Source organism: Leucoraja erinacea, chromosome 1, assembly GCF_028641065.1.
Source record: "Leucoraja erinacea ecotype New England chromosome 1, Leri_hhj_1, whole genome shotgun sequence".
Taxonomy (NCBI): Eukaryota; Metazoa; Chordata; class Chondrichthyes; order Rajiformes; family Rajidae; genus Leucoraja; species Leucoraja erinaceus.
In genome coordinates this window covers 162952403-162966470 of record NC_073377.1, presented here as the reverse complement: position 1 = coordinate 162966470, position 14068 = coordinate 162952403, and the positions used below count along the sequence as shown (strand labels likewise).

The following is a 14068-nucleotide window of genomic DNA, read 5'->3' as shown; positions in this document are numbered from 1 at the left end:
GTTTATCTATTTAGTATTTGGTTTTCAGAATGTTTTCCCTACTATCTTGCAAATAATTCTGTCTGTTCAACTCTCATTACAAAGAAAATTATACTTAATTTGAACAACCATTTTCTTGCCGTACCTCTGGTTAAAATAGCACAGAGAGCTTTGTGCAGTTTGAATCAAATGGGTTTATTAATTAAATGTATTTAACTAACTTTTGAGAATTTGTCAACAACATCATTTAGATAATTAAGCGCAGGCCTTCAGTCGACTTTCCTTTTGGCCAAAGTCGAATGTAGAAAATAATTTGCCACTGGTAACTTTCCAATCTAACAACCTCCAGGTTCCCCTCGTGTAGTGAAAACAGAAGCTTAATACACCTCTGTCTGTTCTCTGATGGAATATATGCTAATAAGGATGTATTCACAGGCATGCTGACTTATATTATTTCCTGCTACCAGCACAGGGGCAGAAAGAAAATCCCTACAGGAACAGGCACCTACTATTCGGGAAGTAATAAGGATTTAACAATGTACTTTTTCAAGTGTGAAGTTGCTCTAAACCTCACTTTGCAGGGCCCCAGTAAGTCTCGGGCAGTTTGGCAAACATGATCAGTTTTTGGCAGGCAGTCTTCATTTACAGATACATTTTGAGCTTTTTTTTTACGCATGGTACTCAGCTGACAAAGATCTTAAAAACATACTTGTAGAGAAATATACCATTCTAACTGCATATCGATTTACAAATTGCCAATGAGACCTAAGGATGCTGTTAGCAATTTTCTATGAAAAGTTATGCAAAATGGTCAGTGTGTTTTGTTTAAAACAAATCCAATTTTCAATTCACGGAGGCTGAAGTAGAGAAGCCTGATATGGAGCCCCCCAGACATTTTCTAGCAGAAACACTTGTAAATCAAGTACAAGAAAATACTGTCAGATCCCAGATTGTTTTACACAATCTTATAGTAGGATTATGCAAATGGTTTACTTTCCATTTGAAAATCACACACGGGACTTTAGTAGTGAGTTTACAAAAACCCTTAACCATCTCAGGGGATACAATCCAAAAAACAGCCACAAATCCTGAAACCCCCTAGTACAATTTTATACTTGCTGAACAACAAAATTGGCACCACCTTGTGCTTATTTGTAGCTTTGCCAAGTGGAGGCATGTGCTGTTGAAACTATCATCAACTGGCTTGTTGCAGTTTTGTAAGAAGCTGCAAGGGTTAATGGCAGGACGGGGAAATCCCAACAGCAAGGCACCTGATACGGATTAGATCCTGAATCATGCCCAGGGATTGCAATCTAAAAAACACATTGAACATGATCGTAAATTTAAAGTTTGTCCCAAACAGACCCTCAACTGATCTGCTTTGGAGAATTGAGTATTCCTTTAACAAATCTTTATCGGCCCAAAGATCCTCACTAATAAATGTACAATATTCTAATTATCTATGTTATCTGGACATAATTGGATGGTAGAGAGGGTTGCAGATTCCCTCTACGCATAAAGGAGCTATCATGATGTTGATGGTGATCGGTGAATATTCTGCCTTTTCTTAAAAGAGACATTGAGCCCTTAATTTCCGAAATGGAATTCAGCTGGAGTAATGTGAAATCTGCCCGATCTCGGGGGCTGCAATGCCATTGGGATGCGGGTGGTGGTGAATGTTGGGGACATAGTGAAGCTGGATGCTCTTGGCACTAGTTCTGTCATGATGCAGCCATACAGCAGCCTCATCGGGAGAACTGTGTCAATGGATTTTGACCATGAATTTATAAAACAGCAGAAGTTAATTTTACAAATGTTCTGGGTTCACTATATGGATGTGGCCAAGTCATTGCGTATTTTTAAAACGGAGATTGATAGGTTCTTGATTGGTAAGGATGTCAAAGGTTACAAGGAGAAGACAGAATGGGATTGAGAGGGGAAATCAGCCATGATTGAATGGCGGAGCAGATTCGATAGGCCAAATGGCTTAATTCTGCTTCAAAGTTTTATGACCTTATGATAACATTGTAATTGAAAAATATAGTTTAGAAACAGGCCCTTCAATCCACACTGACCATTGAACTCCCATTCACACTAGTTCTGTGCTCACCCATTGTTGCAACAACTTCCTACACACGAGCAAAATGTAAAATAGGCCAATTAACCTTTTAACCTACAAATCTTTGAGATGTGGGAGGATGTGCAAACTACGCACAGACAGCAACCGGCCAAGGTCAGGATTGAACCCAAGCGCTATGAGGTAGCAGCTCTGCCCAATGCGCCACAGTGGCATGTGTTTTTAGAGTTCATGTTCTAGAAGCCATTCAGCCATTAAGTCTACTCCGATATTCAGTTACGGCTCAACCCTATTCTCCTGCCTTCTCCCCACAACCCCTGACACCCATACAAATTAAAAATGTATCAATCTCTGCCATAAAAATATCCATTGACTTGGCCTCCCCAGCCTTCTGTGGCAATGAATTCCACAGATGCTGTTGGGTTAATGAGGGAAGAGAGAAAGAGAGAGAGCAGATCAGGTAGTGCCACTGTGGAGACAAATGTTGGATGATTACAGATGACAACCTACAACACATAGAAACTGAGAAAGCAAGTACCTTAAAATGAGTGATTGATACTCAGTCCTGAAGACTCCTTACTGTCTGACTGATGATGGTACTCGGGGAAAATGGTCACCCAGTCTGCATTTGGTTTCTCCATTGTAGAGGAACAACAAATCATGAACAATTAATACAATACATTTAATTCGACCATATGTGGAACACAATCACTCTGCTCAAATGAGCAGAGAAGAACCACTGTATAAAAAAAGCTATGATTTGTTCGTATGTTACACTTAATTTTGCAAAACTATATGAATGCAAAGGTGTGTGTAATAACACATTGCTGTGGATCCTTTGTAATAAAAATTAATTTGAGCTCCACATTGTGAAGAGAGCCTAAACTGTGTAGATTGTGGAATACAAATTGTGATTTCAGAATGGTGTTCATTGTAATTGTGCTGTTCAGAATATATGTCCTCCTGGGGAGATGACCAGGGGACTAATATTTGTACACACTGTACACCTGCTGCATTGGAACCCATTGGAACATAATTAAGGGACTTAGAATCTTCAACAAATACAAAGATTAAATAATCTTGGTAAATAGCATCAATTTCTATTCATAATTTTGTCAAAGTTTTGATTTTCTGAGCTTTGGGACTGTCATTGCTTTGTTAGATAACAGCTTTGTAGCATCACCTCCTTTCTCTCCATTTCCCCTAAACATAATGCTGCAACAGCAGTTAAAATTCTAATTCTTGGTACTTTTAAATTAAAGCTAAATATTGCAAATTCCTGTCGACACACAGCACTCCTGCTGAATAAATTATATCTGACAGATTACTGCTACATGCGTACTAAAAGGCATTCGTGCACTCAGGGACTTGCACTCAGCTGTGAGACGTTTTGCTACATTTGTAATGCACGCAATAAATTTAAAGATACAGAGCAGATGAAGACATGTGGGTGATCTTCAGCTATTTGTAACATAAGTCACTATCAGCATGATTTCAAGATTTGACCCCAACACCCAAAACATTGCACCTTATCTGGCATATGTTTTAATGCACGGTTTCACTTTTGCTTTAAGCTCCTTCAAAACAATAAGAATGTTCACATGGTAGATGCCAGATGTAAAATCAAGCGTAGGGCGTCTTGCTTGGCTTGCTACTCAAAGCACGATTTTGGAGGGGCCACAAGTAGCTACACCACAGGCATACATACACGCATCTCATTTAATTATTATTATTAAGATGTTTCTCAAGTCAAATCTTTTCACTCTGGACAAGGTTCAGTCCACAGAATGAGTACCTGTGAACTAGAATGTCAATATCGCCTGTCTGTTGATGTATCTTCCCATTATAAGTCTAGGCTAAAAAAAAATTGCATCACTTCAAAATAATACTCCCTTTGCCCTGGTCACATATGTCTCAAGATAAGCAATGGTCCTAATAAAATTAATAGGTACTCTCTTCATTAGTCAGGAACCCCCCCCCCCCCCCCCCCCGCCATCTATTCTCTTAACCACTAGTCAATTATGGCCCAGAGTTATTGTCATACAACACAGAAACAGCCCTTTCGCCCAATTTGCCTATGTTGACCAAGATGCCCCATCGACACTAGTCCCACCAGCCCACATTTGGCCCATATCCTTCTACCATCATTCCTTAAATTTCATTTTTCAGGGTAAATCCATTATTTTGTCAAATAACTTTTGGAAGTTCATTTTACAGTCTCTTGAATTTAATATATTCATCAAATTATTCTATAGTTAATTTTGTCCGTGCCAATAGTTCTTCTTAATCTCTACGTTAAACTGACTGACCTGCAGTTACCAGGTCTGAAGAAGGGTTTCGGCCCGAAACTTTGCCTATTTCCTTCGCTCCATAGATGCTGCTGCACCCGCTGAGTTTCTCCAGCTTTTTTGTGTACCAGGTTTATCATCTCTTTATTGAATAGGTGCAACGTGCTAAATCCTCCAGGCCTCAGGCACCAAATGCATATCCAAAAGAGATTGAAAGATCATAGTCAGAGCTAATCCAATTCTCACCCGTGCTTCCCTCAGTTTTCTCACATTCTTTGCGTCTAGATCAGAAGACATGTCTAATATGTTTTATTCTATCTAGTATCTTTACTTATCCTCCATCTCCAACATACCACTGAAACGGCAACTTTATTTGAATACCATCCATATGGTGTCTCACTGTTTTGATTGGTGTTGATCTTGGGCATATGGATATTAAGATCATCCAGCCTGATAAGGAGATGGTTGCTTGTCGCAGGTTCCAACAGGGACCTGGGACCTGTCCCGAAGGAAGGGTCCTGACGCTTAATGTCAAATATCCACACTCTCCAGAGATGCTGCCTGAGCCACTGAGTATATTTGCTGTATTCTAGAGAAAGACAGATATAGCTCTTAGGGCTAACAGAATCAAGGGATATGGGGAGAAAGCAAAAATGGGGTACTGATTCTGAATGATCAGCCATGATCATATTGAATGACGGAGCTGGCTCAAAGGGCCGAATGTCCCACATCTATTTTCTATGAGTTACTTCAGTACATTGTGACTTTTTTTTGTAAACCACCCCCTGCTGATCCATGTTTCTACATTCCCCTGTCGAGTTTCATTTGAGCCTCACTGAGGTTTAAATGACATGGAATAAATATTGTATTGTATTGAGGGTGCCGTGCTATTTACACTTGCCATTTCTGGGACCTGGCTCTACAAAGTGTCATCAATCAACATTAGCAGAGAAGCTAGGGCCCGTTAATCGTAGCTTACTTCCCATCCCATTGCAACTGTATTTAGTCTTACAGAAATACCGCCATTGTAACTGAATGATGCCTGTCATTGAAAACTTCAGCCTAAAGTTGAAAACTTGATCGAAACGTTTTGTTCCCTGCTATGTACTAAAAGCAGTCCCCTTTCCAATTTGCCTTCTCTCTGTCTTTCTGATTTAAATCGTGAAACATTTCCAGAACATGAATAATCCTATGGTATTATGCTAAAGTGATTACTCATAGTGTGCAATTGAAACAAGCTATTGTGTGTATGAGGCATGGTAACAGTCCAGCTGAGAGCATTTAATTTGATATCATGAACTGAACAGAGCGCTAAAATGGGAGCAATTTGCACTTGTGACTTTGCCAGAGTGCTATTTAATCTAAGGGAAAACGATTCCGATGCATTCTAAAAACAGGGAATAAGATACAAATTGTGCAATTTAGCAATGCAATGTTCTTGCCTTTAAGCACTTGCTCTACTAGTTCAAAGTATAAAATTACATGAACGTGATTTTAAGTTTAAAAGGTATTTTAGTCACTTTACTACCTTAGAAGTTAGATTCATGAGTTTACATTATTAAATGATGCCGTGCATTGACCTGGACATAGAAACAGAAAAATAGGTGGACTAGGCCATTCAGCCCTTCAAGCCAGCACCGCCATTCAATATAATGGCTGATCACCTAAAATCAGTGCCCCGTTCCTGCTTTTTTCCCCATATCTCTTGATTCCTTTAGCCCTAAGTACAAAATCTAACTCGAAAACATCCAGTGAATTGGCCTCCACTACCTTTTAATAGAGTCAAAGAGTGATACATTGTGAAAACAGGCCCTTCGGCCCAACTTGCCCACACCGGCCAACAATGTCCCAGATACCCTAGTCCCACTTGCCTGCACTTGGTCCATATCCTTCCAAACCTCTCCTATCCATGTACTGGTCCAACAGTTTCTTAAACGATGGGATAGTCCCAGCCTCAACTACCTCCTCTGGCAATTGTTCCATACACCCACTGTGTGAAAAAGTTACCCCTCGGATTCCTATTAATTATTTTCCCCTTCACATTGAACCTATGTCCTCTGGTCCACGATTCCCCTACTCTGGGTAAAAGACTCTGTGCATCTACCCGATCTATTCCTCTCATGATTTTGGAAAACCTCTATAAGATCTCCACTCATCCTCCGGGTTACTGATTATGGATGATCAGCCACGATCACAATGAATGGCGATGCAGGCTCAAAGGGCCAAATGGCCTCCTCCTGCACCTATTTTCTTTGTTTCTATGTTAATATATATATTCATTGCCGTTAATACTAGCATATATTGCTCTTCCATTGTTAACATTGAGAAGATGCAGATAGTTCTGCTACAAAGCGTGTTCACATAACATAAATTGAATATAACGCCAGTGATTAATTAGTAATATTGCAATACGCGCGCCAAATTAGTTGACAACACGATTTCCATCAGGAATTTAAACTTAAAAGTTACTTTGGGAATTAACAAGTAGGAAATGTTATATTGAATTTAAACTGTATATTATTTTACATCCCCTCTTTCCACATTACTTCCCATAGTGATCAGACACTATTGTCTCTTAGAGCTGTTACTTTAACTGTGAGTGGTCAATGTTCTAAAAGAAGTCCTCTTTCCAAACCGACATTTGTTAGCAATGTTGGAAAAAAATGAGCTGGAGGATTTGAAGTGCTGTGTTTTGACCCAGTGAAAAGTGGCTAAAGGGAGTTGTCAGCAATATCGTTTGATATTTTGCCATTCAATGGTATGTTTAAAGAATGAAATTGATGTCAAAAGTTAGCAATTTTATTTGATTGCGTTGAGGCGTGTTTACTGCGAACTTGCTTGTATTTAGCATTAAACTAAAACTATTCCAGAGGATTTAGACCACCATGGTTTAGTAAATGACATGCTCCATCAAATACCAATGTGAAAACAGTGGAGTGCAATGATGACATCCAGCTCAATTCATGGTTCCTATAAACAAGGAAAGGCATATTTTGCGTAGGCTCCATGCAAGATATGATTACAGGACTGAACCCAAAGGAAACACAAAGATCGTAACACATCAAGATTCCCCGTACACTTTCATTTCTGGCATTTCTACACTGGCACCAAGTTTCTTTCTAAAACGCTGGTTAAAATACATTTTAGACCAGTGGAGGATAGTTGGAACGGAAAATGTTCAAATGAGCTTTTCTTTCTCTTCCCAATCACTGTGAAATAGAGTGATTAAAATTATAAAGCAGTAAACTCATCAAACACTGCGTCCATGTTATGGTGGGCTGATGCCAGCCATGGAAATAATTAATTATTGTAATGTTTTTATTGTTGCAGTTGTATTAAAATATTTACAACCGACAGTTGTCTTAAACAGATATTTTTAATGTTTCTTTGCTGCAGACATGAAAATACATTTGAATCTATTTAACGAGATCAGAATAGAGGACATATTTTTTAAACTAAACCAGTACAGTACTACAGACAGAAACTTGCATTTGTTGAGCAAAACGCAAATACATTTGATTAAACAAAACACAAATACATCGATACATTTCAAAAGACCACTATTAAAAGCGATAGCTAATATAACAATGCATTGGTATGAATATAACGTTGCTGCAGCCTGTACATTTTCCAAACATAGCAGCTTGATTTTAAAAAATCAACTTCCCATTCTCCCTACTCTCCTTTAAGAACTAGCAGCATTGAGTTTGTATATGTAAAAAAAAAACATACATTTTTCATGTAATTTTAAGACATCCGTTTCCATTTGTTCCAAGAGCATCAGTAGGATGATACACATCACATATTTTTTAAAATATCAACGCCGTAAAGACACAGCTTTATTTAACTGAAAACCAATGTATACAATTTTGTGTTTTAAGCATCATTTTAAAAAGCAACGAGTAATATTGTCACATTTATTGCAGTTTAAGTGACTTGCATTTGTACTTCTTTAAAGACAAAAAACGCTTGGAAGTTTCCAGGAGGCCTCTCAGATCCGGGTGAAGATATTGGTAAGTGCATATAAATAAAACAGCTATGAATCATGCATTAAGCTAACAACAAGAATATCATTCTACTGCCTCCTGACCTTTAAATAAGGGGAAGGAATTAATTAACCTTGAAGTTACTTTTGTTTACATTCTGATGATCTGTTTTATATTCCTTTGGCATTTACTTTGGCTGTTGAATTTTGAGTCAGAATCAAAATTTATTTCCCCAATACAAAAATAGACAGATGTGGTTTTACAACTGTTTCGGAAAGAATATTTGATTTACTAAAAACAGCATATTAAATAAAAATGAAAAAAGTCAGGACATTGCTGAAGTATTAAGACTTTTTGAAACTGAAATCTGGATTTGGTTACATTCGCCAAGGCATGTTTGTTAAAGGGAACCGGTTTTTGGAGGAACCCTAAAGTGTACATCTCCGAGTCTCAACAGCAGCTTAACACTCCAATAGAAAAAGTCTTACTAATTTAAATGTCAGTTTACAACCACCATTTAATTGTCTTAACAAGGTGGTCTTCTATTTGGAAAGGCTAATCCCCGCCACAAAATTGGAAAATGTGGCCATTTTATGATAGAATGATTGATAAAAAGCATCTTTGGGTGACAAGGAGACTATTCACGACCATACAGGCAACATCCTGGCGACATGTCGAGGGGTGAAACCTGTATGGTCGTGAGTATGGTCGCGAATGGCCTACTCCTGCACCTAATTTCTATGTTTCTATGATAGAATGATTGATAAAAAGCATCTATATTTGCTTATTGCTACTCCTCTCCATTTCCAGGTGGATTTGAAGGTACAATTGTTACCTTCATTCTGCCAGAAATTAAAGTTATTCAGTAAATTCTCAGAGAATTCATGTAAAATAGATAATAATCAATTTTTCACAATTACTATTGGAACATATGGTTGTATCCTTTCTCAGTATATTGTTGCAAGAGAAATGCTTTGAATAATTCTGGTAGACAAAAAATGCTGGAGAAACTCAGTCAGGCAGCATCTATGGAGAAAAGGAGTAGGTGACGTTTCAGGTCGAGAATTCTGAAGTTTGTTCACATTAACACAAATTATTTCAGCTGTTCTTTTTCTGCTGTCAGACAATGTCAATAATTTGTGCCAACATCAGTGTGTAATCAAAAAGTAAAAACTACAGATGAAAAATGAAAACACAAAATGCTGGAAATACTTGGGTCAGGTAACATCCGTGGAGAGAAAAACGATTAACATTTCAATTTCATGATCGGTTATCAAACGGTTATCAAATTGTCTCTGTTCCTTTTTCCACATACTACCTGACCTTGTGTAGATCAAGCATTTTCTTTATTTCCATTAAAAGTCAGTGTATGCTGTATAATCAAGCAAAATCGGTTTTATAACTTGATTTCTGTATACTAAAATAAATATTCACATTGTCATGGGATTTGGTATTGATAGTGTTAATGGTATTGTTATGGTACAGATTGGTATTGTTCAGCAGAGTTAAGGGCCTGTCCCACTTACATGACTTTTTCGGCGACTGCCGGCACCCGCCATAGGTCATAACAGGTCGCCGAAGATTTTCAACATGTTGAATATCCAGCGGCGACCAGAACAAGGTACGACTCTTTGGGCGACTACTCACGACCATACAGGTTTCACCCCTCGACATGTCGCCAGGATGTTGCCTGTATGGCCGTGAGTAGTCTCCTTGTCACCCAAAGAGTCATAGCTTCTTTCTGGTCGCCGCTGAATTTTCAACATGTTGAAAATTTTCGGCGACCTATCACGGGTGCTGGCAGTCGCCGAAAAACTCGCATAAGTGGGACAGGCCTTTTAGCAGCTCTTACTGGAGTTTCACTCAACTCCTTCTGCTCACCTATTACTACATTGTACCAAACAATCAAGTTCAAGGCTTACACATGAAATTCTATGTAAAAATGTATTTTATTTCTCAAGGCATTAACATCAGGCTAAGTGCTGAGTTGGTCATTAACAAAAATGCATTGCACTTCAAGAATTTCAGAATTGCCACTGGTGTATCTCAGATGCATTAAATTAGGAAAAAAATCCTAAACTACTTTTAAATGAGATGGACAGAATCAAATTAATTGATAATACGCACCTTTCACTGTTTATATATTTGCTTGTTTTATTTGCAATGTATAAACAAATTTTCAGTAAGTATTTTAAATAATATGGAAAAGCATGTTCCTAACTAACTCTTACCCTGCCTTTTAAAGCTAGCAGCTCAGTAAATGTACACTTAATCTTTCTGTCCACCTAAGTAATCTTCAATTTTCTAATTAATACGTTTAGACAGAATTAGTTTTTTTGTTTAACTAGACTATTGTTTTACTAAAAATATTAATATGGGACATAGTGTTTCAGAAAATGGCACATTGTATAAAATGAGCAACAGAATCCTATGGGCCACATACCTCTGGTGTCACTGTCATTGACAAATGCTTCACTGTGTGTAATCTGTTCCTCAGCCATCCTCTTATTCCCAATTTACAATCCCAATTTGGCTTAAGAATGATCGCTTGCAACTTTGTGCAACCTTCTGATTTAGGAAACAGCTACTAACAACCTTGAGTATTGCCCAAATAGGTAAGCAGTAACAAAATAAATCTTATAACATCTAAATGCATAATAAACAATTGTTGATTTTTACACAAAAGTTAAACCAGTCCTTTCCTAAAATGAAAAATAGCCAAGCAGTGCTTAATTAAGTCACTAATGTATTTCAAACATGGTACATGGTAAGCATTTCAGAATAATGTAGAAAGAATTGGTTCATCTGGATAAAAATCAGTTCAAGGGATGCATTAATGATCTGGTTTCAATATTCTTAAATTCCAATAATTGATACTACTATATAGTATACATTGTTTTCTATGGTATAACATTGAATAGTACAGCACAAGAACAAGCCCTTTGGCCCGCGATGTTTGCCGAACATGATACCAAGACCATCCCTTATCTACCTGCACAGATCCCTCCATTCCTGGCATATTGATATGCCTATCCAAAAGCTTCTTAAATGCTTCTACCGCATCTGCCTCAACCACCACCCCTGGCTGCACAAGGTACTCACCACCCACTTTAAAAAATAATCCCACACATCGCCTTTAAATTTGTCCCTCTCACCTTGGCGTCGAATAACAGCTGTAATGTTTTTCTACTCGGGGAATAAATCACCATGCATCATTTCTTAAGTGCAATGAAGGTTCTGGATTTCATGAAAATTACACTTCATTTCTGGCAAAATCCAACTTCATTGCATGTCTGGATCTGGTAGAACAATCCACCTTTAACTGCACACGTGACATAAAGGTGCACTGTTTAACTAGATCACAGACACAATTTGGTGGACAAAACTCAATGTAATTTGAAGTGGGTCATTAGATTTTTGACCAACCCCGCTCGTTTGAAAAATATCCCTTTCACACCGAAACTGTTGATATCAATGTTTAGTGTTCCTGTAATTAATCCTTAAACATTTTAAGCAAGCGTATTTATTTTTCACTTGACATTTTTCACAACATTTGCAATTAAATCTGGGTGTTGATTCTAGGTGAAACAGCAGTACGAGAAGTCTTCGAAGAGACTGGGATAAGATCCACATTTAAATCACTTCTAAGCATCAGGCAACAACATAACCATCCAGGAGCTTTTGGGAAATCTGATATGTACGCTATTTGTCGTTTGAAAGCTCTCTCGTTTGACATCAATTTTTCCCAAGAAGAATGTATACAGTGTGAATGGATGGACCTTGTGGAGCTGACTAGGACAGAATGTGCAACACCTATAACCAGCAGGATAGCCAAGCTATTGTTATATGGATATAGGGAAGGCTTTGACAAGATTGATTTAAAAATGACAGAGTTTTCAGCCATTTATACTGGTCGCCCCTACAAACTTTATTACAAAGCATTACCGGAGTAATTTAAGAATTTTATATCACACGGGCTCTGAATAAAACGGCATCTAGTAGAAATGCCGTATTCTATTTGTTCAAATCAATACTGACAGAAGTACATCACTGATGAGATTTAAATTGGGTAAGATGCTACTCTCCCCAAAGTGCAGAATTTTGCAATGCTTTTAAGATATACTCACATCTCATTGCAGCTCGTCAATTCTGAAAATAACAATCAATTCCTAAGTCTCATAATTGAACATCTTTAATTTTAAGTTACAAATGAGCATCGTAAAATGCCTCATAACTGAACATGATATTACTGTGATTTCTCCTTTTCCTTCATATTAAACATGAACTTAGAGCACATTTACATCCTTTTGTAATTGGCAAATTGGCCAAATAGGAGATTGCTGACAGAATGTTTAGCTATAATTGTAACGCATTGAATTTATATCCCCAGTTTATAACCAGCGGTCTCTGAGGAAGTATCAATCTTGATCAAAAATATCTCAGTTAATCTTCACCCCGGCCTAATATTTCACCATGTGTCTTTATTCCTTCCCATTTCAGCTGATGTAGACCGCCACCTCTACTCAGTGAAAGGATTGCAATGTTGGGACTGGAGAATGTGGGACTACAAGAGGCCCAAAGTGGCAGAATAAGGAGATCTGAGAATTGCACACCTGGAACATGTTCCAAAGATGGAAAGTGTATAGTCTTGGGGGAATCTGAAAAGTTAGCTGAGAGTTTAAATTCAAGATGATGTATGGTTCAGCAACCACATGTGGATTAGTGAACAAGACTTTTAAAACGTCACGTCAGCTAAGTTTCATAAGATCAGCTAGGTATGAAAACAGTGACGACAGAATACAAAATGTGTGCTGGGACCAATAACAATAGAAACATGCACAGAATCAAATTTAAAAATAGTACTGTTAACAATATTTGACAAACTATCTTCAGTTAACATTAGGAAGGATGAAGAATGTCCAAATTGAAACAAAAGAGAATGCAAGGACAAATGTTATCATGTTCTTCATAATCTCCCTATAATTATCAAGCTGGTATATTGATCAATGTGGGGGAGGGGAGTGCAAGGTGGAAGTAAGAAAGAGATCATTTTTGGCCCTTGAACATTTAATCTGCACCTTCCCTGTATTGTTACACTATATTCTGGATTGTTTATTTGTGCTACATGATGTACTCAAGTATATGATATGATTTGTCTGGTTAGCATGGAAAAATGTTGGTCACTGTATCTTGGTCCACGTCCCACTAATAAACCAGTACCAAATGAATTTGGACTACATTCATTTCTAACAGAGGGTTAAAGAAACTATTTTTGTGAGGATGAAGTTTTATATTTAGTTGAACAATATTTAGTTGAGACTCAGTATAGTCTCATATAGTCCTGAACATGGTAGATATACAAATCCCTTCACTAACATTTCACAATATAAAATGGTGTATATTCAATGTATCAGAAAAAAACATGTAATACAAAAGGGTTCCTTTTAAAAAATAAAAACATGTGGGGTTTTAGCAAATATTTATAAGATAGCTTTTCCAGATGATTACGGCCCTAAGCCATGAAGAACTAAGGAGCAAACTAAATTTACAAAAATCTCTATTATACAATCTACATTTGTGGTTACTTTGATCTATAATTTTCTAAACATGCAGAACTGTATGGAAGTAAAATTGCATTCCTAACTGAACAAGGAGCACTTTCCCCACACCTTTCGATGGGGATTGATGGTACATGCAGAAGGTTACATATTTACAATGTCATGAGTATCACATGGAGC

General features: G+C 37.6%; 1 protein-coding gene and 1 long non-coding RNA gene across 2 annotated transcripts in view; one reads left to right on the top strand and one right to left on the bottom strand.

The window, feature by feature from the left end:
* nudt6 (nudix (nucleoside diphosphate linked moiety X)-type motif 6) overlaps nt 1–13100 on the top strand; it is a 47081-nt gene extending 33981 nt beyond the window's left edge. The window contains 2 exon segments of the mRNA XM_055647317.1: nt 8303–8357; nt 11913–13100. Coding sequence (XP_055503292.1) covers nt 8303–8357; nt 11913–12283 — 426 coding nt within the window. The 3' untranslated portion in view covers nt 12284–13100.
* LOC129704307 (uncharacterized) lies at nt 8599–11918 on the bottom strand. The gene is made up of 2 exons (XR_008724710.1): nt 10212–11918; nt 8599–9843 (listed from the first exon to the last, which is right to left on the bottom strand). It is a non-coding gene; the product is annotated as an uncharacterized LOC129704307 (long non-coding RNA).
* Nucleotides 13101–14068: the final 968 nt, after the last annotated feature.